The sequence below is a fragment of the Pectinophora gossypiella genome, chromosome 26, assembly GCF_024362695.1.
Source record: "Pectinophora gossypiella chromosome 26, ilPecGoss1.1, whole genome shotgun sequence".
NCBI classification, from domain to species: domain Eukaryota; kingdom Metazoa; phylum Arthropoda; class Insecta; order Lepidoptera; family Gelechiidae; genus Pectinophora; species Pectinophora gossypiella.
The window spans coordinates 3,002,321-3,028,183 of NC_065429.1; the positions used below are offsets into that span (position 1 = coordinate 3,002,321).

General features: G+C 39.2%; 2 protein-coding genes across 3 annotated transcripts in view; both read left to right on the forward strand.

Annotated features, from left to right (window-relative positions):
* Nucleotides 1-25,863, forward strand: part of LOC126378393 (uncharacterized) — a 263,924-nt gene that overhangs the window by 147,189 nt on the left and 90,872 nt on the right. The window lies entirely within an intron of this gene.
* The window catches only part of LOC126378478 (aldo-keto reductase AKR2E4-like), a 117,818-nt gene continuing 99,654 nt past the window's right edge, over nt 7,700-25,863 (forward strand). The window contains exons 1-7 of one of the 2 annotated variants that reach the window (XM_050026878.1): nt 7,700-7,731; nt 18,678-18,770; nt 19,948-20,127; nt 20,921-21,037; nt 22,287-22,454; nt 23,633-23,833; nt 24,618-24,887. In XM_050026878.1, the coding sequence (XP_049882835.1) occupies nt 18,678-18,770; nt 19,948-20,127; nt 20,921-21,037; nt 22,287-22,454; nt 23,633-23,833; nt 24,618-24,851 (993 nt within the window). In that variant the 5' untranslated portion in view covers nt 7,700-7,731 and the 3' untranslated portion in view covers nt 24,852-24,887. Of the gene's footprint in view, nt 7,732-18,413; nt 18,498-18,677; nt 18,771-19,947; nt 20,128-20,920; nt 21,038-22,286; nt 22,455-23,632; nt 23,834-24,617; nt 24,888-25,863 lie in introns of those variants that run through there. The other variant, XM_050026877.1, reaches the window with a different exon arrangement.

The window sequence follows — 25,863 nt, forward strand, 5'->3', positions numbered from 1 at the left end:
TTCCCCAAAAACACGATAGGTGGCGTTGTTAAGTTTTTTCTTCGTTTAAACTTCTAATTTCATGGATAACAGACGTGCAACTTTTGTCTTTGGTTTTGGGTATAAATGATGACCTTTTTTATTCCACCAAGGTACAATCACAACTTCCACCCATTATTATTCTGATTAAAATAAAGAGAAGCAATAGTAAGCAACATCATTTTATACATTATGTGATCCAAATATCAACCAACAATTAGTTTTATATATGCTTCTGCCTTTACATTACATTTTAGAATAATTACGAGTATACCCCAGCAATGAGAAAATAGGTAACATGATCAGAGTTATTATCATTAACCATTCTCGCCATTTTGACGCATATGACAAGTCTACATAAAAGTCACGGCAAAGAAAAACAAAAAGGTAGGAGAAACAATAAAAATAGGCTTTTAACTCGATTAAGGCTTTTGTTGTTTTTATAGGTTGTTAGGGACAGTCAAAAAGAGAAAATTAAAAAAAAAAATTTGACTCTGAAGGGACTTGAACCCGCAGGTTATCAAGCCGGGACGATCGTGTTAACCATTACACTGAACTGGGTGATCACGGATTTTATGGGCTATAACTTTAAATGACACAACATAAGCCCACGACTATATCCTAACTGGGGGTAGTCAAAGGTACATCTACCGCAAGAAATAAGTACATACATCTCACCGAGCTTTCTGTTGGACCAACGAGATATGTAAGTATTTACAACCTTAAATGAACCCAAAATAAAATATCCGATACACACTTGACCGTTTTTATTTTTATTTTATTTTTAGAACAACCCTTGCTCCCGTCGTCTGGAGATAAAAATTTGAATCCTGTTCGAGGATTGGAATAGATAATTTATTACGATCAGGCCCAACATCTTTTTAGACTTAAGTATATGAATGCGTCTATTTTTAATACGCGTTTTATTTGTGGTTAGAGCGTTAGGCTCACCATCTGGAGGTCCGGGTTCGATTCCCGATGGGGACATTGTCGAAATCACTTTGTGAGACTGTCCTTTGTTTGGTAAGGACTTGTCAGGCTTGAATCACCTGATTGTCCGAAAAGGTAAGATGATTCCGTGCTTCGGAGGGCACGTTAAGCCGTTGGTCCCGGCTATTAGCCGTAAAAACACCTCCACCAACCCGCATTGGAGCAGCGTGGTGGAGTATGCTCCATACCCCCTCCGCTTGATTGAGAGTAGGCCCGCGCCCAGCAGTGGGACGTATATAATATATGCTGAAATGTTTGTTAGTTAGTGAAAACTGTATTATTATATATATATAGAATAAGTAATTCTATGACTTAACACGTTCACTGTGTAACTGAAAATTAAACATCAACCCCTCACGTGCAATGGTATATTACGATAAAATGTACGTACATGGACACACTATGCAAGAAAAGATGTGCCCCACATATGGGACATGCACGTATAAGTTTCAAATTTATTGTCCCATATGTGGTTCATACACAGTGAACGTGTTAAAGATAAATTAATAGGTAAGTAAATAACTCATTGGCGGAAGTACCGGGGATCGAAACGGCGCTCCCCGTTTGAGAAGAAAGCTGGTGTATCCTCTGTGTATTATGTAAAAAAAACATATCTTCAAACTTTTCTTCACACAGGCAGACTGAAGTACGTACATTGACCAAATTGGAGATGTCCTTAGAAAAGGTTCAATACGGTCTACTCTGAACCGGCGGCGGCGTACGTGTATAAAACGGTTGATGAATGTAGAGGAAGCCAGACAAGTGTGGGGTCGAAGCAAATCGAATTCCATAGTCTCTGCTTACCCCGGCGGGAAATAGGCAAGAGTTTATGTATGATATGTCTATGTGAGTGTAAAAAAAACATAGCTCAACTATCACTAGACACAGTACACACGTATCTATACCTATAAACAAAAAAAAGAGTTATTTTTATTAGTAATACGGTGCGTCGTAGTATACAGACAACCCACAACTTTATCATGTTACAATATTTTTTATTAAAAAGATAACTATAACATTAGGGTTCTTGCGCATTGCGTGATGTTTTCTTTAATAAGAAATAATAAAGAATAAACATACCCTATATGCCCCATATGCCGTAAAACACCGACTCCTGCAGACATTCCTAATTTTACTTTAAGTTATACCTGTCATTATCTTATCCGCCAAAAAGGAAAAAAAAAATTCAAAATTCAAAAATATTTATTTTTCAAAATTGGCTTACAAAGTTAGCGCTTTTTGAACGTCAGACATAATTAAATTACATATTATGTAACTAGCTGTAAAACTACTACCACATCGGAATCTGTAACGCTGAGGGAAAGACGTGGCCAGAAAACCTCCCAGCACAGGGCCCTAGTCCTACTGTTTCATGTTTTCCTTTCTTTTCTTTTAATCCAGTTTGTATTACATAATTTATAGACTTAAATACAATGGTATTCCAATTACAGTCGGTGGAAGGAAAGTGAAACATAAAGAGTTTATGTGACTTTATCACAGAAACAGTGTTTTATGAGCTCCCTGTCAGAAGCAGGCCTGTCCACATACGCAGCACCCGATCACGAGTTGACGCGAAAGCCAGCCATCGCTCCCTTCGCACATTTTTGAGGGAAAGGTGCGACCCGACTTCCGGACGCCACCGCGTACACGAACATTTCGAGGCGAGCATGCACCACTTATAAAAAGAAGCTCAAAAATCCTCCGCCTGGATATAAAAAGAAAAAGTACTCTACTGTTCAAATATCATCAAGTGTTTCACAATCCTTTTTAATCCACTTACAAAGTTATTTCAAATTCAGTATTTTAGGGCCAAGTTTTTATTGCAATCATTCTTGTCTTTTTTGTGTTGAGCTGAAGTAATCCATTTAATATTATTATCTTTAAGATAGTCTCCTACTTTATAATAAGCTTTACTGATTAAAGTAGTTTTTATAACATTCTTAAACATATTTCCCGAAAGGCCTAGTACATCTTCTGGTATCTTATTATAGTATCGCACACACAGCGCTACAAATGATGTGCTAATTTTGGATAGTCTGGAACTAGGAACTGCTAATTTGTTCTTATTCCTTAGGTTGTATTTGTGCTTATCACAGTTTCTTAAATATAAGTGTAAATTTTTCCTAACATACATAATGTTCATATATATGTATTGACAAGGTACAGTCATAATGGAAATCTCTTTACAAAAATTCTCTGAGAGAATCGCGGCATCTCAGTTTGTAGATAGATCTGATTGCCCTTTTTTGTAGAATGAAAACGGTTTCAATATCAGCTGCTCTACCCCAAAGCAAAATACCATACGACATAATACTATGGAAGTAGCTAAAATATACCAATCTTGCAGTCGTCACGTCAGTCAGTTCTCTAATCCTTTTGACTGCAAATGCAGCTGAGCTAAGTCTACCTGATAATGATTTAATATGTGTGTCCCATTTGAGTCTATCATCAATATTTAATCCCAGAAAAACTGTATTTTTAACAAAGTCTAGTTTCTGGTTATTTAGAAGTATATCACAATCAGCAGAATTTACGTTAGGTAAACTGAATTTAATACATTTTGTTTTCTTTCCATTCAAAACTAGGTTATTTATTGTAAACCAGTGGTGGATCTGGCAAAGGGCGTGATTTATATGGTCATTGTTGGGCTTTCGTCTGTCTGTTTTAAAAATAAGGGAAGTATCGTCCGCAAAAAGTACGATATTTGACAAGTTCTGACCCTCCACCATATGGGCCAAGTCATTAACATAAACTAAAAACAAAAATGGCCCGAGAATGGAGCCCTGCGGAACACCTATCTTGACTTCAGAGCCGAAAGATTCTGTATTATTTATTTGAACCTTTTGTGATCTACCAGACAAATAAGATCGCATAAATTCCAATTCTTTACTTTTAATACCGTAGTGTTCTAATTTGAGAAGCAAAGTTTCATGATCCACACAGTCAAAAGCTTTTGAGAGGTCGCAAAAAACTCCTATAGCATCTTGGCGTTGCTCCCAGGCTGCGAAGATATGTCTCATGAGAGCAACTCCCGCGTCACTTGTCGAACGACCCTTTGTGAAACCAAACTGTTGCTCGTGTAGCACCTTAGTTTGGTTAAAATGTAAGAGCAATTGATGCAGTACAATTTTTTCGAAAATTTTACTAAAAACGGGTAATATAGCAACAGGTCTATAATTTCCAGGATCTTTTTTGTCACCGGATTTATATAACGGTACAATTTTACTTTGCTTCATCAAATCAGGAAACATACCCTTGTCAACACACATATTGAAAGTAACAGCTAGATATGGAGCTAGTGTATCAATGACGGCTGTAAAGGCTTTCACACTCATCCCAAACAAGTCCTCTGTTTTTTTTACTTTGATTTCTCTAAAGGTTTTTACAATAGTGTGCGGAGTTATATACTTAAATTTAAATTCTAATTCACAGAGAGGCACATTTTTCTTAAGTATCTGAGCTGAAAGTAGCGAAGAAGAGTTAAGAGATTTTGTAGTTTCAATTGGAATATTACTAAAGTAATCTAAAAATTCTTGCGCAACTTCTGCATCAGACTTAGTAAGACCACGAGGTGTGTTAAGCACAAATTCATTATCTCGGGGTTTTGCTTTACAAGTTTCAATATTAATCACTGACCATGTAGTTTTAGTTTTATTATCTGCGCTTTTAATCTTGTTCGTCAAAAAATTCGATTTAGCTTTAGCGCAAACAGCTTTGAAAAGTTCAGAATATTTTCTAATGTAATTCTTGAATTCATCATCCTGCTTTATAGTTCTCTCTCCATACAAATCAAAAAGCAAATCTCGACTCTTTCTGATGCCTTTAGTAGCCCAGTCACTGAACTTAAACCCGGGGCGTATAACTTTAGAAATCTTAGTAAATAATTGGTTATATTCCTGACTGACAATAGAAAATAATCGGATAAATAACTTGTTTGGGTCATCGTGTTCACAATTAAATAGATCTAATTTTAAAGTCAGAGCTTCAATGAATCTGTCTACTCTACGAATTGTGATAGGTCGGCTTACTACTGTAAAACTCTGTAACTGTTCTGTGACAGTATAGATTACACTTTGCCCAAAGTGATCTGACTTGAGCGATTTCACTATCGACTTCTGCAGATATGGGCAATTACAAAATACGTTATCAATACAGGTGGCCGATGTATCTGTTATTCTAGTCGGCTCAAAAAATACGTGATCCAAATTAAATGATTTAAAAAGGCCCACAAACTCAACACTGTGACTATCACTTTTTAAAATGTCTATATTGAAATCCCCACATACAATTACACATTTCTTACACTTGCAAATAATTCGTAGAACATCCTCCAAGACTTCGCGTAAAGTTTTAAAAGAACTGGTGGGGGGGCTGTATGCGCATACTACTATATACTTATCCAGCTCAACACAGGATAACTCAATGTGTCTTTCAACCGACAGTCGAGCTATGTCTTTACGTTCCTTATATTTATAATGTTTCCTTAACAAAATCAATGAACCTCCACAGCTAGCCGTCTCTCGATTGAAAGCACTCACAATATGGTAGTTCTCGTAGTTACATAACATCTGGTATTCCTTTTGAAAGTGTTCTGTTAGGCAGACTACGTCAAATTTGGTTTTTTCTAAAAACAATTCAACCATTGCTAATTTGCTGGAGAAACCTTGAATATTTTGATGAAAAATATTAAAAGTCCTTTGTTTATCCTTTGTCAATTTTTTGCCAGAAACTCCCACCTTGTTTTGTCCAATGACAATGTCAGCGTTAGGAGTATCTTTTGTCGAACTAACTAGTTTTTTAAATCTAAAAGAGGTACGTTAGTAACATTACTAACATTAGTCAACGAATGTTGAATAGAAAAAGCTACTATAGTAGCTAACTTACGTTTAAAATACATCGATAGATACAAGCTATCTTGTGTCAATATAAAATTAGGACTAAATTTATTAATGTCAAAAAATAATACGTCACTATGACGGTATGTCAAATTGTAAAAATATTGATTCATCCTGTGAATACATTCGTTATGTGCGCTGGTTAAGTTGTTACAATAAGGAAAAGCGCTAATTACAAATTTACATTTTGACTTATTTTGAAGATTAAAAATTTTGCCCATACAATCATTCGCATCTGACCTCTTTAAATGCGCATGGTTGCCCACCATAATGACAACAGTGGTGCAGTCATCTAATTGATCTAAAGCAATTTTGTTTACGATTTCCTTGAAATTCAAATTTACGTAGCAATTATTTATTACTTTTTTACTCGAACACTGAGTAATTAAAGAGCCTAAAGATTTGCCCATCTCGTCTGAAAACATTAATGTTGTGCGGCGGCGGCGACGGCGGCGGCCGCGACGGTGGCACACGGCAGTCAGTCGGCGCGGGCGCGCTCTGGTGTGTGGCCGGGTGCGGTGCGGCGGTGGGGGAGGGCAAGCGCGCGGCGGGAGGAGACGGCGCGGGCGCCTCGGGTCCGGGGCGCTGCGAGCGCGCGCGTCTCCTGCCTCGCCGCCCCCCCCGCCGGCTGCCCCGGCCGCCAACCTGTGCCACCGCACTCACATATTCCACGGATTCAACATCTGTTCTGGTCGGAACAGACGTGGGAAGATCGTGCACTACTGGGCAGGCTGTGGTACACTCGTCAGTTAACACCTCAAGCAATTGGGTGCTGTGTCTAATCTGATTTAATAAATCTGCCGTTTCTAATGATAACTGGTTTAGTTGACTTTGGCTACAATCATACCTATGAGTCAACAATTTAATTTCCGACTTAAGTTTCTGAATTTGTGATTTGTTTGAGTAATTTTCACAATTTACTGTTACTAGAGATTGTTTTAAATCAGCAATATGTTTCAAAAGTTCTATTCTTTTACGACGAATAATTGCACATTTTTGGGATTTTTTTAATAATTTTATACCCCTCCGAGTTTGACTAATAATTCTATGTAATTTACTAGGAAAGAGACGGACGATCGACAGCTCTTAATTTTAGGAAGAATGAGTTAATGAATGAATAACCCGGGCGAATCAAACACGCGTCTTGCTAGTATGCAAACCGTTTGACGTGTGCTGTCAACTTGCTGCTTGCTGCAAGCTGTCTAATCAACTACTTGTTTGGGATTACGAGCACTTATGTAGGTGTCCCTTGTAAAATTTCCGAAGGACGTAATATACAATCCCGACGACCCGATTTGTCTAGCCATAGAGGCAGCCAATCAGCTCGCGACACCAAACACTTCAGGACCCGGATACCGATCCCGCCGGCGTGGTCGACGATTTCCCTCAAACAGTGCTTATCGCTATCGACCCACTAGGATCGATTAATTCTTTCAATATTTTTCCTCTCAGACGACGCCCTGAGCCGAGGTTCGCGCGAGAGCCTTCATCGCTCCCCATTTGTCCGGTCAAGTAGTTAATGCCATCTGCGGCAAATCAACAATAACTCACGTCAAAAAAAAAACCTTGTAAAATCGCCTGTTGTGCTTTTCTGTATATGTTGTCCTTATCTCTGTATTTTGTGTCCATTGTGCTCAATAAAGTATTTTATCTATCTACCTATCTATCTATCTTGTTCACCGAGCGCTCGCGAACGTCTGCGTAACAGTCGCTAGGTGTGTTCACGTCCTTACTAAGACATAAAGATCAACGCTCGCCGTGTCTGGTTTTTATTATTTCAAAAGCCATGAGGGTGATCGGTTGTGTTGTGTTGGCTGTTGCTGTTGGGGTAAGACCGTCACATCTATTTCTTCTAATCCTTTATCCCCGTTGGGATGTAGGGCTCGAATAACAGGTTTCCAATCCTCGCGATCTTTTGTAGCCTCTGAAGCTTGCTTGCTTGTTTGTTCCGTAGTAAGTACCAAATTGGAGATGTCCTTAGAAACGGTTTAGTACGATCTACTCTGAACCGGCGTGCGTGTATGAAGCGATTGATGAATGTGGAGGAAGCAAGAGAAGTGTGTAAGGATCGAAGCAAATGGAATTAAGTCTCTGCTTGCCTCGGTGGGAAATAGGTGTGAGTTTATGTATGTATGTATGTAAGTACCCATTTGCGGAAAATCTGCAATAAGTCACGTCAAAAAACATCTTGTTTGTTTGCCGTTATAGTAAGTTTGTATAAAAATGTTACCTAATAAATTCAAATTCAAAAATATATTTATTCAGTAGGTAACATAGTTACACTTTGAATCGTCAATTTTTACATAACGAACGTCTCATCCGCCTAAAACTACTGCAGCTTCTCACAACCTGTATAGCCGGGGACAAGAAGCTGCAAGAAAAACCTCGGCACAGGGCGCTAGACGTTCTTTAAAAAAATAAAAATAAACATAAAATATTGGTATACAATTGAGTAATTTAGCTGCCTAATATCAGTTCTCAGACAGTTAATCCCATGCATTCATATCTTCTAAATAACATAAATACCTATCCAGTTTTTAACCCAGGAAGGTGAGTAGAAAACAACATAAAAAATAGTAGATTCCTCTAGCCATAGAGGCAGCCAATCAGCTCGCGATACCAAACACTTCAGAACCCCAATACCGACCCCGCCGGCGTGGTCGACGATTTCCCTCATTCAGCGCTTATCGCTATCGACCCACTAGGGTCGACTAATTCTTTCAAATATTCTTCCTATCAGACGACGCCCTGAGCCGAGGTTCGCGCCCAACTGGACATCCTCAGGCCTGTTGTCTTAAATTTTGTTTGGTGAGAGATCTCAGCGCTCCCCATCTGTCCGACCAAGTAGTTATTGCCATCTGCGGCAAATCTACAATAAGTAAAGTAAAAAAAAAATAGTTGATATTCCTACGATGAAGGTTGATTTGATTAGCTCCTAAGTCATTACACAAATATAGTACTTACCTAGATAAAGTGTAGTAGTATTAGGTACTAATTAAGTACCTACTTATTATAATTATGTAGAGGTATTGATTTTATGTTATCATATTTATTTAATTTGTAATTAACCCATTTCTCTTTCTTTGCATTAATTACTTATTAGGTATTGCCTTATCGCAATGTTTCTAAGTACATATTAGAAATAAAAAAAAACATAACGTAGTAAGTAGTGCATTGTATGAATATTACCCACCCCGCCAGCGTGGTCGAAGATTTCCCTCATTCAGCAGTTAAGTATATATATATAGATTAACAGCCTCGGTGGTCTAGTGGTTAGAGCGTTAGGCTCACGATCTGGAAGTCCGGGTTCGATTCCCGATGGGGACATAGTCGAAATCACTTTGTGAGACTGTCCTTCGTTTGGTAAGGACTTTTCAGGCTTGAATCACCTGATTGTCCGAAAAGTAAGATGATTCCGTGCTTCGGATGGCACGTTAAGCCGTTGGTCCCGGCTATTAGCCGTAAAAAAACACCTCCACCAACCCGCATTGGAGCAGCGTGGTGGAGTATGCTCCATACCCCCTCCGGTTGATTGAGGGGAGGCCTGTGCCCAGCAGTGGGGCGTATATAGGCTGTTTATGTTATGTTATGAAGGACTTTATATGTATAAACGTTCTCCAAAAATAATATAGGTGGCGTTGTCGAGATTTGATAATAACAAATTTTCCCATTACTCGGGTACATAATTATTCAAAAATACAATGTAATGGCAGAAGCAATATACTTATAAAAATAATTGTTGCCTGATATTAGGCTCAGATTATGTATAGAATTATGTTGCTACCTAACCTATGCTTCTCTTTATTTTGATCAGAATAGTTTGATCAGAATACTCTATAATGGGTGGAAGATGTAATTGAAAGAAAGAAAGAAAGAAAGAAACATTATTCCCGGACACCACAGACACAGACAGACAGGTACATTACATTTAACACAGGACAGAAACCACACGGAAATCAATAAGTACACAGAAAAAAAAAATCGTCTGCGATTTTATTTGCAATTCGTTCCGACCATCTGCGGTGGCGTCCGGAATAAAAGGACCTCGCTCAGCATAAGTCAATTGCGCCTGGGCGTAATAAAAAGGGTCATCATTTATACCCAAAAACAAAGATAAAAGATTCATATTGTCTCTTATCCATGAAATTAGAAGGTTAGGCGAAGGAACATCTTTACAGCGCCATCTATATCTTTATGAGGAAAGTAGCCTAGAAAAATACGTCATTCGCGCCACTTCACATCAAGTACCTTCTCTTTAGTATTTACGAGTCGATTAGGTATGTGAATAATATTATTAATAGATTTATTTTACTAAATTGACAATAAGTACTGACACAATTATATCGAATTACGAGTAGATTATATAAAATCAAAAAATAATGAATTGCAAAATGTAATTTCCTGTTAGTGGAGCCAATGAAGGCAGTGGCGACCCTAGCAAAATATTTAGGTGGAGTAAGACCTCAAAGTGGCACCCCTCAACCCCTTAGATTACAAAATTTTTCGATTAGTTTACGGCCACCGAAATTTAGAATAGAAGAATACAATAGAAATAGTTTACACACAAACACAAGACAGTAACATCCTATCAAATTTCCACAAAACAATTACAAAAAAGCAAGTCCGATGTCCGACGAAATGATCATAAGGTGGTGGTGGACAACTGGTCACCCTCAGGCTTGTTGTCTTAAACGTTGTACCGAGTGAGAGCCTTCAGCGCTCCCCATTTGTCCGGCCAAGTAGTTAATGCCATCTGCGGCAAATCTACAGTAAGTCACGTCAACAAAAAAAAGGTGGTGGACGTCCGGAGATAAAAGGGCCTCGCTCAGCACAATAAGTCGCGGCGTGAATCACGACGCTGGTATTATGTGGACCCTGTTCGAGCAGCGTGTTCCATTAATAAGTGTTGCTTGTTTAAGTCTCTTTAAAATGTTGTATACGGGCACCTGGTATGAGTTTTATGTGGCCGCAATCCAACCAAGAGGTAGATCAGTCTTGGTTGATCCCCCCCACCCCTTATTACGTCGTCTGGTGCGGTCGCGTCGCCCTACGGGCGCCTTTTTTTTTTGCCGCAGATGGCATTAACTACTTGGCCGGACACATGGGGAGCGCTGAAGGCCCGGTACAACGTTTAAGACAACAGGCCTGAGGGTGCCCAGTTGGGCGCGTTCCTGGGCTCAGGGCGTCGTCTGAGAGGAAGAATATTGGAAAGGATTAATCGACCCTAGTGGGTCGATAGCGCTAAGCGCTGAATGAGGGAAATCGTCGACCACGCCGGCGGGGTCGGTATCGGGGTCCTGAAGTGTTTGGTGTCGCGGGCTCATTGGCCGCCTCTATGGCTAGAGTAATCGGGTCGTCGGGATCGTATATTACGTCCTTCGGACGCCCCTACGGCCGCCACTGAATGAACGTTCGATTTTGATGATTAAAAGGCTTTTAAATGTTGAACTTTGAGACCCTCTGACAGAGAAACGGACAGACGAAAAAACGTTTAAAAAAAAAGAAAACTTGCTACTTATTGCCGATGTTTCGGCCGCGTTGCAGCGACCGCGGCGCGACCACGAAATGATTGGCGCGCGCGACTATTATTTAAATGTGGGTACTTACTTAAGTAACAATTATAATATACCGACAAAATACGAGTGTCGGGCGATTCTCACGGACACGAATATTTGTGTGCATCAAGATGGCGAGTGTAGGTCTTCAAATGGCCTTGCTATAGAATTATGAGATTAAACGAACTTACCTGTAAGTGAAGTTCTATCTCAATTATACGAAGCTCCTTGTTCGAGAGGTTTTTAACAGTGTAGTCTACGTCTTATGCTCCAGCATCGTCACAATTTTCAAAGCTCATATCCAAAGCTAAAAAAAAAAAGTTAGTTTCCCGCTTCCTGAACGCAGCTGTCAACTAATGTCATTATGCTTAAAGCATGTTTCATGGACAACTCCATCACCTGTGGAAGCTTTAGGGCGGGATATTAAAATTGAAGGGAGGGAGTCCTCTCGAACAAGGAGCTTCGTATAATTGAGATAGAACTTCACTTACAGGTAAGTTCGTTTAATCTCATAATTATTCTCGCTCCTTGTTCGAGAGGTTTTTAACAGTGTAGATGTTCAAAGTTTAGTTGGGAATGAAACATTTAAATTGAAACGAGTACTTACCAATAATATGATTATTCATTAATGAATAAAGTACATACATTGTTATCACAAAAGCTAATTAAGCTGCCCATGACTTTAATCCCAATAAAGGCAGTCAGAGGCACAGCCGTCTCCTGATAAACTCAGCGCGGCGTTCCACCAAACGTTTTGATATTATCATGTAAAAAACAATAAGAATAATAACTGTTCGCTAAACAAGTTTCACCAGTTCTCAAGAATGGAATCGATATTATGTATGTTATATATGGTTATACTATACTGTACTAGAATAGATACATAGTTCTAAATAATAAAGTTGAAGTTGAGCAAGTACATTAAATACCTATTTCACATTACTATCAATTTCACAACAAAAGAACTACACAAGAACAAATTTCTGATGGAGCTCAACATCAAGATTGGCTATAAGAGCCTCACAGGGACCTCACCATAGAGCACATTTCCGAACTCTTGAACAACAACGATAGTTATAGTCGAAAGGACTGTGAGACTTCATCATATAGTATAACACTCATTTTTCATTGGCACACCAAGGGCTACAATAATTATCAAAGTTACACATTATTTGTTTACATACATAAAAGAAGAAGAAATACATAAAGAAGAACGGGTAATGACGAGGGCACCCAGACACAAGATTGATTGTAACATCCTGTGCTAAGTTGGCAATTGTTGTCGACATTGAGTAGTTAAATGAATCCTAAGACAACATGTGTTGTCGCCCACGGCAAATGGCAACACTGGGGACGTATCAAATCATTATTTTAAAAAGAAGAAAACGGAAAACAGTGGTGCCATCTGCCGTAAGTGACAGGTATCTCGTTTAGGCGCGAATACGAGGTTTTATTAGTGGCAGTTATGGCCGGCAGGGGCCTATTTGCTCTTCGACCGCCCAGGAGTCAACTACATCTTGCACTAGGTTTTGGGTAAAAATAAACTGAAATATTAATGTAAGTGTTGATTTTGTTATAATGTTATTTAAAACTGGTATTGTAATAAATATATTTGTAAACTGTGTAATAATATGTTGTTTCTTTTATACATGTCAAATTGATTAGAGAAAATACAAATATAAGTGCAAGTAAGAATTTCGATACATTTATTCAAATGACCTTTTTCATTAAAATATTCAGAACCACTGAACTAAACTTTCCTCTTTATTATAAGATATTGTTAAATGAGGCTGAAAGTATAAAGAGGGGAAGTGCATTTACATTATGTACTTGTGTGATAATTATCTTCGGAATAATTAAGATTTTGTTTTTATTAAAATAGATTACCTGAGCCCACGTTATTGTGTATTACCTAATATCGACCATATGGGCTTGGTAATAACATTTAGTATAATTTTTTATGTGGTAATAATAAATATAACTTGTTGTGGAATTTTTTCCTATTCCTCTATGCAACCTTTCACCCACCAATCAGATGATAGAACAACGTACACACAACACATTAACACACGTAACATTGTTTACGCAGCTATCTCTTTAGTGTAATAATTATTGAATTTGTTTTTAGGACAGTAATAGTAACGTCCTATTATTTACTGGAAAAATTGGATAAACATATATTTATCACGAAAATATTATTGTTACTTCTCCACTGCAGTTTGGTTCCGATTGATTAAGTGGAGGGACATTATTGTTGTAATTTTTATATTAATTGTAAACTGTGTTTTGGGCTGATCAGCAACAACATAATAAATCTACAACAACATAATTTAGAGAAAACGCTAATGGTGATGTAAGTTATATGTTAATAATGAGCTATTTTTCCTTCCTTTTCACCTATGAGTTAATAATAAAAAGAGCAACTATTCTATCTAACCGAACTAGGTATCAATATTTTACAATTTCGAATGTAATACTTGAAGGAAATTTTCATTGAAGTTATAATATTATCAGGTAGGTACCTCAATTTATACTGAGATTAGTATTGTTATTCCTGATTAACAAAGACAGGATTTGAATCTCATGTCTTAATGATAATGCTAAAACTTTTAGTGATAGACATTCGGAATTAATTTTACCAGAATTTTGAAAAAGTAAATATCATAAAGGTAGGTATATTTGCTTGTGCAAATTTTCCCATTATAACTTTATAGGGAATTCTTCCTCCTCATGAGGTACTATTCTTAAACGGCCTTGCTGCCTGGGCCACTGTTGATACTAATGGCTGTGAGACTGCTAATACATCTGGTTGTAGCTCTGCTACTACTGCTGGCTGTAGGGCTGCTGGTACTGCTGGTTATGGCACTGCTGATCATGACTGGTTGCATCACTGCTTTTATTGCTGGCTGTGGGGCGGCCTGCTGATACTGTTCCTTGTGGGCTTTCTGTTCATGCTGTTGGCTGTGGGGCTGCCTGCTGATACTGTTGTCTCTGTTCCACAGATCCTGTTGCTATCTCGTTTACTCACTCTTCGGGCAATGTTATTCATTATTATTTATGTGCTATTTGAATTTTATGATGTTGGTTGAAATAATTTAATAGCAGTATTCTCTAACCATGTCTTGTGTACAGTTATCTCTTTTGAAAGTAATCTCTGACATTACATACTATTAATACTTTGATTTCTAGCACAGTTGAATCATCTGATAAAGATGTAAAGGCCTGTGATGATGAGGTTGATCAATAGAACAGAGGCTTTTAGGTTTTGAATTGTCGGTTATTTCTTCAGAATTTGTACTCTCATTATTTTATAATAATCAATTTGACATAATAGTCTATTGTTTCTCAGCATTAGTCTAATCTTGAGTTTCAACATGGGTAGGTAAGCCCCGACAATTCAATGGTTTATCTTCGATTCCTCAAGTGACACACCAAACATGGAAATAAAAGTATAAAAAATAGTTGGTCTATGTTTTAGCTATCTACTAGCGTTTAGCAAAAGGCGATACTTGTAGTGGTAGCTTTATGTTATTTGAGTTGATACCATCAAGTCCATTGTCTATCCTCTAAGTGATAGCTCTAGGTATGGAAATGAGAAATAGGTATATAGCGCTTGCTAATGCCGACCATAATCGTGGTAGCTCTTATATTAATAGGGTTCATACCATAAAGTCCATTGTCTATCCTCTAAGTGATAGCTCTAAGTATGGAAATGAGAAATAGGTATATAGCGCTTGCCAATGCCGACCATAATCGTGGTAGCTCTTATGTTAATAGGGTTCATACCATCAAGTCCATTGTCTATCCTCTAAGTGATAGCTCTAAGTATGGAAATGAGAAATAGGTATGTTAGCGCTTGTCAATGGCGACTTTCTTAGTGGTAGCTCTTACATTCATTGTGTTGATACCTTCAAGTCCATTGTCTATCCTCTAAGTGATAGCTCTAGGCATGGAAATGATAAATAGGTATATTAGCGCTTGGCAATGGCGACCTTCCTGGTGGTAGATCTTTTGTTAATTAGGTTGATACCATCAAGTCCATTGTCTATCCTCTAAGTGATAGCTCTAAGTATGGAAATGAGAAATAGGTATGTTAGCGCTTGTCAGTGGCGACCTTCCTAGTGGTAGCTCTTATGTTCATTACATTGATACCTTCAAGTATATTGTCTATCCTCTAAGTGATAACTCTAGGTATGGAAATGACAAATAGGTATATTAGCGCTTATCAATGGCGACCTTTCTAATGGTAGCTCTTATGTGCATTGTGCCTTTAAGTCCATTGTCTATCCTCTTAGTGATAGCTCTAGGTATGGAAATGTAAAATAGGTATATTAGCGCTTAGCAATGGCAAACTTCCTAGTGATAGCTTTTATGTACATTAAGTTGGTACCATCAAGTCCACTGTCCATCCGCTAAATGATAGCTCTAGGTATTAAAATAAGGCATAGGTATATTTGCGCTTTGCATTAGTCTTAGTGGTTGATTTTTATGTTAATAGGGTTGATACATCAAGTCCATTGTCTATCCTCTATTGTGATAGCTCTAAAAGGAAACAAATAGTCTGTCTATTCTCTAGTCAGACAGTTCACTACTAGTGCTTAACTAGGTGACTCTCCAAGTGGTGTTCTCTTGTTGGTTAGGTTGGTACCAATAATCATCACCCTTACGTTGGAAGCTTGAATTATAATAAGATTAGAGTAATTTGGAAGAAATTGCTTACTATAATTAGGCTATCTTTTGCCTGTACTCTCTTAACACTCTTTCTGTTTTTATTGTTAGGGTATATTATCATCATCTTATATTGTAAGTATCATTCGGAGAAGATAACATTATTAACACCACTTAACAGAGACTGTGAGAAGGGATTATGTACTGTTATAATATATATAATATCATTTTTAAGTATGGTTATCCTGTAGTAAACCAATTATAATTCTCTAAATGTTTTAAGTGTTATCTTGAATAAGTTATGTATCTTGTCTACCAATGGTGTAGATGACCTCTGTGATATCGAGTACTACTGTGTCATGGGTACTTCTTGATGAACAGGGTAAACATGAAGTGCTTCTGTCATCTAATTATCTGAACTTGTCAAATTATTTCCGAGTTAATTATTTACTTTTCTATGCCATTCTGCGGTTATATTTCACTGGTTCTCTTTGTTTTATAATAAAACTGCTCATTTCATTCGCTGATAGTAAGTTATCAACCGCAACATAAGCCAAGAACACGAATTACAAAAAGAAACAAAAAAAAAATTATTTTTTTTGACAGATGAAAATAAAAACGCGGCAATCAGGGACTGAAGACAAGGCTTAAGCTTATTTTGATCGTGATTTTCGAATATTAAATTACTAAAGTCAAGACTGTATAGTCCTCAGATCTTTGCCTGCCTTATATAAGGCGAATTTAAACAACATCAACATCGGAATAAAGTATAACTTTTAAATCACTGTTATAACACGAACACGATACAATTTTAATATTATTATTATTTCTGTTAATAAAACTAGTTACTTTTATTAGTAATAAGTACCAACTTAAGTTACTTCTTCGAATGTTAGGATTATAAAATTATAACCTCAAAAAAAGTAATTTGTTTTCGACAATAAAAGGAATTAAATTGAATTGATCATAATTATATCTTCTCTTGTTTTAGTAGATGGATAATGTTAAGACTTACCAGTTTAATCCACATTTTGTTTTATCAAAAAGAACTTACGCTCGTCGTCATCCACATTTTTTCTTTGGTACTGTTTCTAGCTTTTTTATAGAAAAAAGCACTTGATTATGTAAGTAACAGATTTTTCGCACTATATCAATCATGTTTTTGTATTAAATATTGGTTTTCAATTAGTTTATTTACGGAGGCGAAGTGACGCACCGGTGCACAAAAACCGTAATGACATTAGTTGACAGCTGCGTTCAGGAAGCGGGAAACTAACTTTTTTTTTTTAGCTTTGGATATGAGCTTTGAAAATTGTGACGATGCTGGAGCATAAGACGTAGACTACACTGTTAAAAACCTCTCGAACAAGGAGCGAGTATAATAAAAGCAAGCATATAAAGCATTATATTTTTTTATTTCAAATAACTCTATAACCGTTTGTTTGTGTGTTCTTGAATCTGGACAATTACTCACTATGTAAGTGTGGAATGACTACCATATCAATGTACTTACAAGATTCAAAAAAATTCAAATTCAAAAATATTTATTTTTCAAAATTGGCTTACAAAGTTAGCGCTTTTTGAACGTCAAAAAAATTAAATTACATATTATGTAACTAGCTGTAAAACTACTACCACATCGGAATCTGTAACGCTGAGGGAAAGACGTGGCCAGAAAACCTCCCAGCACACAGGGCCCTAGTCCTACTGTTTCATGTTTTCCTTTCTTTTCTTTTTTTTTTAAATCCAGTTTGTATTACATAATTTATAGACTTAAATACAATGGTATTCCATACAAGCAATGTACTTTCACATATTCAAAGCTCACAGAGAATAGAGTTATTTGAAATAAAAAAAATATATGCTTTGTATGCTTTGTGAGACTGTCCTTTGTTTGGTAAGGACTTTTCAGGCTTGAATCACCTGATTGTCCGAAAAAGTAAGATGATTCCGTGTTTCGGAGGGCATGTTAAGCCGTTGGTCCCGGCTATTAGCCGTAAAAACACCTCCACCAACCCGCATTGGAGCAGCGTGGTAGAGTATGCTCCATACCCCCTCCGGTTGATTGAGGGTAGGCCTGTGCCCAGCAGTGGGACGTATATAGGCAGTTTATGTTATGTTATGTATGCTTTATATGCTTGCTTTTATTCTTTAGCAAGGCCATTTGAAGACCTACACCCGCCATCCTGATGCACACGAATATTTTTTTCCTAACCTGTTGTGGGTGTAACTCCGTGTAACTACCCTCACTTCGCTAAAATTTAATTTCTCGCAAGACGCTCAACCTTCAACACAATCTTCACAGCTTGCATCACGAAATCTTGTTTCTCTTTTATTTTGTTATAGATACCTCGCGAAGAATAATTATAAGGTTATTTTTTTTTATTTTAATAAGTACAAGTTTATATTATCCACGTGAAAAATCATCAAAAGTGTTTTCATCTTCGGTCTTATGACAAGTGGGTGAAAGTTGTCTTCTGTTTACTCGGCCCTGTCTAGTCCATGTCTACTCCATTAATTCTATAATAAATAAATAAATAACCTGTTACAGATGGCGAGTAGCGTGGAGGTCCCGAAGTTGAAACTGAATGACGGCAGGGAAATGCCCGCCATTGCTTTGGGAACATATTTAGGATTTGATGCGGTAAGTACCGGTTAGAGCGATGGGCTCACAATCTAGAGGTCCGGGTTGTTTTTTGATTTGATTTTGCAAATCATAAGTCTAGAATCACCTTGATTTTCCGAAAAAGTGGCATATTTCCGTGCTAAGGAGGGCACGTTAAGCCGTTGGTCCCCGTTCAAAGGAAGCCTGTGCCCAGCTGTGGGGTACCTTGTTAGGCTGACTTATATTTTTTAAGCAGTCGTGTTTTTATTTAGATTTTTTTTAAATCACCCACCACCTATCTCGTTAGTCTAATAGACATCTTGTTGAAGTGTGGGTACTTAGTTCATCTTGTGTTGGATGTACAATCAAAGAGCAAAAGTGCAGTCACTGAGCCCAGCGATTTACTTGTAAACAGTGGTGAAATTAAGAACCATTAGTGTGTATGTTTTTGTAGATGTTTTTGGTCTATTACAGAAACGACATGTAACCAGGAGGTCTTAAGTGCAACCAGTTACTTTATTAGGTACTTTGCAAGAAACCTCAGATTCTAATTGAGATCTTCTTCTATCGTGTGGGTTGTGAGGTGGAGTACCAACCTCATCAACCCTGGTGTCAGGTTTACTATAAAAGCCGCCAAAGGCATGAAGTGGCTCATGTAACGACTACTTACTTACATCAGTAAGTAGTAACCGGGGCCAACGGCTTAACGTGCCTTCCGAAGCACTGATCATCTTACTTTTTGGACAACCAGGTGATCAGCCTGTAATGTCCTAACCAAGCTAGGGATCACAAAGTGATTTTTGTGATTTGTCCCCACCGGGATTCGAACCCGGGACCTCCGGATCGTGAGCACAACGCTCAACCACTGGACCACGGAGTTCTAATTGAGATAATAGTCGAGTTTAATATGTTTTCTATGTTGTTCTGGGAGCAAATAAAAACATAGAACACGTTCAGCTGCTTGTCTTCCCGGGCATGTCGTAAAAACTGACAGGGGGATTGTGTCCTCTAACATGATGGACTAATGTTATGGGCGATAGGCTGATCCCTTATCACCATAAGGTTCATCATATCCAGCTTACGACATCGTATCAACAGTGGCTGCAAGTTGTCTTTGAATACCTGTGGCTCTGCCCACCCCATTAGGGATTACGGGCGTGAGTTTATGTATGTATGTTTAATATGTAATGTCGGGTTGTTTTTTTTTTAATTACAGAATGGTGTAGTTGAACCGACCAAAGACCTGCGCGATACTCTGTCGCGCTCTATCGACATCGGTTGGCGTCACTTCGACACCGCCTCCGTTTATAAGACAGAGAAGACTATAGGGGAAGCTATCAGTATGAAAATACAGGACGGAACTGTACAGAGGAGTGACGTGTTCGTTACTACTAAGGCAAGTATTAGCCCCAATTCCTGCAGATACCATCTAATACAAAATCGTTTCAAACCTAATACAAAATCGTTTCATGCGGAAAGCCACGGGAGTTCCGTGGTTCCTTCGCAATGAAAATCTGCAACATCGACCTAGGTCTGCCAACCATTGCCCAATGGCTCAAATTAGCTTCCAAACGTTTTTTCGATTCTGCTCCGCACCACCCAAATCCCCTGGTAGTTGCGGCTTCCGAATACATCCCGCTTAGGGACGGTACTGAAAAGTATCGGCGTCCAAAGGACGTTATATACGATTCCGACGACCCGATTACTCTAGCCATAGAGGCAGCCAATCAGCTCGCGACACCAAACACTTCAGGACCCCGATACCGACCCCGCCGGCGTGGTCGACGATTTCCCTCATTCAGCGCTTATCGCTATCGACCTGCTAGGGTCGATTAATTCTTTCAAATATTTTTCCTCTCAGACGACGCCCTGAGCCGAGGTTCGCGCCCAACTGGGCACCCTCAGGCCTGTTGTCTTAAACGTTGTACCGGGTGAGAGCCTTCAGCGCTCCCCATTTGTCCGGCCAAGTAGTTAATGCCATCTGCGGCAAATCTACACTAAGTCAGGTCAAAAATAGATGGCCAGATATCTATTTTTTTTTTGTTTTTTTTTTCAATCAATCAATCAATCAATAATACTTTATTCCAAAACGGCATATAAGTACAAAGGGCATAAACATAAAAATAAAGCGATTTCTTCCAGACAATCATGATGTTGTATACTTAATGAACTTACTTCCACTCTTTCAGCTCTGGAACACTCACCACAAACGGGAGAAGGTGATGACAGCCATCAGGGAGTCTTTGGAAGCACTTGGACTAAACTACATTGACTTATACTTGATGCATTGGCCCATCGGTTTGAACGTAAGTAGACCATTCGGAAGGCACGTTAATTCAAATTCAAAAATACCTATATTCCGCTTTATAAAATTTAATTTGTCAGACTTTGTAATTGGCTAGTATAAGATTTTGAACATCGCAACTTTAATTAAGATTATATTAAGCTGTAATAAGCTGTAAAGTTTGCAATAAACGATTACTTACTTAAATAAATAAAAAAATGAAGGTAACATAGTTGAGCCGTGGTAACCCAGTTGGTTGGTTGGTTGATTGGTTGGTTGGTTGGTGGTTGGTTGTTTGGTCGATCCGTGCTTCGGAAGGCACGTCAAGCCTTTGGTCCCGGTTACTACTTACTGATGTACGTAGTCGTTATATGAGTCATGTCAGGGGCCTTTGGCGGCTCAATAGTAACCCTGACACCAGGGTTGATGAGGTTGGTAATTCACCTCACAACCCACACGATAGAAGAAGACCCAGTTGGTGGAATGCTTGCCTCACTTTGAAGTCGTAGGTCCGAATCCAGCATAGGCCTAAACCAATGATTGTCTAATTTTATTCCTTATTCTATGACTGCGTCAAACAGAGTACTGCGGAGTGGAAGGCAAGAGGGGAAACCGCACTACCCTAAAAAAGAGCGTGGCTGTTGAATAAATGATTTGCCCGAAGGCATTGACGAGGCCTAAGATGGAGCTCGCCCAGAAGGTGCCTGTTCACTCTGGCCTTGAAAGCACCCGGGTTATATGCATTCGGAAATACAGAAGACAGCAGAGAATTCCACTCCCTAGAAGTGCGCATAATGAAGAACGATGCGAAGCGCTTTGTGCGAATAGTTGGGATACTAATAGGGATGGAACCCGGCCGTACGTCTGGAAGTCCGAAGACAAAAGGGGGATGGTGGAATGAGCTCGTGTAGATCGCGGGCACACTCCCCGAAGTGCAGTCTGTTGAATGCCCTATTTTTCCCTAAAAAGTACCATGGAGAATGCTACACCGACAAGAGCGTACCTTTAAATCTTCTTCTTATCGTGTGGGTTGTGAGGTGAATACCAACCTCATTAACCCTGGTGTCAGGGTTATAATTGAGCCGCCAAAGGCCCCTGACATGACTCATGTAACGACTACATACTTACATTAGTAAGTAGTAACCGGGACCAAAGGCTTAGCTTTTAAATTAGTGATGATGATTCTATGTCTGCACTGTTTAGATAAAAGATTTCTTTTGTCAATGTTGGTAAGGAATTCCTAAATTGTATTTAAGTACCTACTTTTCTAGAAAGACTACACGCATTCAGATGTAGATTTCATGGAGACGTGGCGCGGTATGGAGGACGCCCAGAACCTGGGTCTGGTCAAGTCCATAGGAGTGTCCAACTTCAACAAGGAGCAGCTACAGAGGATCATCAGGGAAGGAACCGTGAAGCCGGCTGCTTTGCAGATTGAGGTGAACAGATAGTAATTTTATAAAAAAAAATGTTTAATTATTCATAAAAACATAACAAAGTTCGTTGACGAGACTTCCCAGTAAGTAAGTAACAATACTTAGTACTTGTGTTGGGAATGACTCGCAACCTCCCTTTCAATGGTTTGGATTTTATACCTACTTATACGAAACAAAACATAATTTACGCTTATTTACATAAACTGCCTATATACGTCCCACTGCTGGGCACAGGCCTCCCCTCAATCAACCGGAGGGGGGTATGGAGCATAATCCACCACGCTGCTCCACTGCGGGTTGGTGGAGGTGTTTTTACGGCTAATAGCCGGGACCAACGGCTTAACGTGCCCTCCGAAGCACGGAATCATCTTACTTTTTCGGACAATCAGGTGATTCAAGCCTGAAAAGTCCTTACCAAACAAAGGACAGTCTCACAAAGTGATTTCGACAATGTCCCCATCGGGAATCGAACCCGGACCTCCAGATCGTGAGCCTAACGCTCTAACCACTAGACCACGGAGGCTGTTAAACGCTTATTTATATGTATGTATTTACGCTAAGTATTCCACTTATGTTCTTAAAATAAATTATACTTACTTACACTATTAACAATTTTGAATCTGTTAAATAACAAATTATTATGTTTTAAAATACTTACAGTTAACTTATAGCTAAAAGATCTTTTGCATAAGATGTTTAAATAAAGATTTACTGAATTTATTTCTATTGCACTCAAATTCAATTTTAAAAATATTTTTATTCAGTAGGTAACATAGTGACACTTTGAATCCTCAATTTTTACATAACGAACGTCTCATCCGGCTAAAACTACTGCAGCTTCTCACAACCTGTATAGCTGAGGAAAAGAAGCTGCAAGAAAAACCTCGGCACAGGGCCCTAGACGTTCTTTATAAAAAAATCAAAACTCCTTGAGGGAGAATGTTGGTGTTTATTAAATGTATAAAGAACATTTACAAAATAGAGGCCCAATAAAGGTTTAATTTAAAAAGCAGAGTGGACAGGCACCTTCTGGGCGAGCTCCGTCTTAAGCCTCGTCAATGCCTTCGGGCAAGTCTGGGGCCAAGAGCAAACCCATCAAAGGTGAAGAAAAAAACAAACAATTGAAGTAAAATCGACGTTCTTTGAAATTAATGAAATTAATTCCTTTTTTCTCCCGTCAGGTCCATCCACAGATCATACAGGCTGACCTGGTTGACTTCGCAAGATCCGAGGGCATCGTTGTAATGGGATACAGTCCTTTCGGGTCCCTGGTGATGAGATATGGCCAGCAGTTCCCCGGCCCCAAAATGGATGACCCCGACCTCACCAAGATGGCCCAGAAGTATGGAAAGACTACGCCTCAAATTGTGCTCAGGTGGTTGGTAAGTAACAACATGGGCTCTACGTACCTATATCCCAATGGGGTAGTCACGAAGCCAAGGAAAACAAAGGATGGCTAAGCCTGGTATGCGATATCGAGGCGGACCAGCCCGGTGGTCGGATGACATTGTGAGGTATGCCGGAAAGCAATGGATGAGACTTGCACAGGACCGGAAAGGATGGCGCGAAAGAGAGGAGGCCTATACCCAGCAGTGGATGGATACAGGCTGAGTAGATAATAGATAGTCACGAGGACCATCCATCGCAAGATGAACTAAGTACCCACACCTCACCGAGCTTTCTGTTGGACCAACGCGATAGGTGAGCCGTATCGCCGTCTGTAATGGTCGAGCCAACTGTGTTAGTGAAAACTGCGCTTCAGATAAATTAATAAATTGTATCGTGTGATTCTAGGTCAGGGTTACTATTGAGCCGCCAAACGCCCCTAACATGGCTCATGTAAAGACTACTTACGTCAGTAACGTGTCTTCAGAAGCACGGATCGTCTTACTTTCGGACAATCAGGTGATCAGCGTGTAATGTCCTAACCAAACTAGGGATCACAAAGTATTTTTTGTGATATGTCCCCGAATCGAACCCAGGGGCTTCGGGTCGTGAGCCCAACGCTCAACCACTGGCCCACGGAGGTCGTTAAAATTAATAATCGAGAATGTATTTCACGACTATGGTCAAAATAATAATATAGATCATATAAGAGGGATTTTGGTGGTTATGTCCCCACCAGGATTCGAACCCGGATTAAAAATTTATAATTATATATTTCAGGTGGATAGAAACATTGTGCCAGTCCCCAAGACAACCAAAGTGAACCGCTTGGAAGAAAACATCAACATCTTCGATTTTAAATTGGAAAAAGAAGAAATTGATAAGATCAACTCTTTTGACAGCCACACAAGATACACTTTTCCATCATTCTGGCAGAACCATCCTCATTACCCCTTCGAGCAGGTCGATAATCCAATTGCTGATCCCTTCAAAAAACCTGTTGAAATACTATAAAATATCCATGTAAGATTTTGGTACCTACTTCATCATCATTACTAAAAGCCACGCTCTTGTCGGTGCTATTTTTTGAGGGAAAAATAGGGCAGTGGTTTCCCTCTTACCTTCCGCCCCGCAATACTCTGTCAGATGCCAGTGGGATGGCGACCAGAGTAGTCTATTTCAAAGCCGTACTAGGACTTCTGTCTTCCGCCCATGAATAGTAAGTACTCACAGTTACTGCTGCCCTCTGTCAGGTTCCAGGTTATAGTCGCTGTGAGTCGCCCCTTCCGTCCTGCATTGCCGTACCGACGGCTCCCATCTCCGCCTCTGCAACTGTTGAGGTCTTTACCCGTATCCCTGGGCAAGGGTTCTATGTTATACTCCGTAGGTCTGGGTCCCTATCCGAACTCAACCACCATCTCACTCCGGCCTACTGAAGTACGAGCCGCCCCCTCGGCAAGGACGCGCTGAACAGGAATTACCCCAGTGGAGGGCAGAGAAGATAACTCTGTCTCCCGTGGGGCCGAGTTAATAGCCTTGTTTGTACCTACAAAGAATACATAACACAATAAAGGTACTTAATTAGAATAGAATAGAAATAGTTTATTATAAAAGGGCGCCACACAAAAAAGACAATAACATCATACCAAATTTCTACTAAACAGTTACTAATTATACTAATCTCCGCCTTATATGAACACCAAATAAGCGCCTTTTTTAAAAAAAAAACACATTCTAAAGTCATCTCTCGTGTGAGGTGGATTACCAACCCCATCAACCCTTGTGTCAGAGTTATTATTGAGCCGCCACAGGCCCCTGACATGGCTCATGAAACGACTACTTATTTACATCAGTAAGTAGTAACCTGGACCAACGGCTTACCGTGCCTTCCGAGGCACGGATCATTTTACTTTGGGACAATTAGGTGATCAGCCTGTAATGTCCTAACCAAACTAGGGACCACAGAGTAATTTTTGTGATATGTCCCCGCCGCGAATCGAACCCAGGACCTGCGGATCGTGAGAGG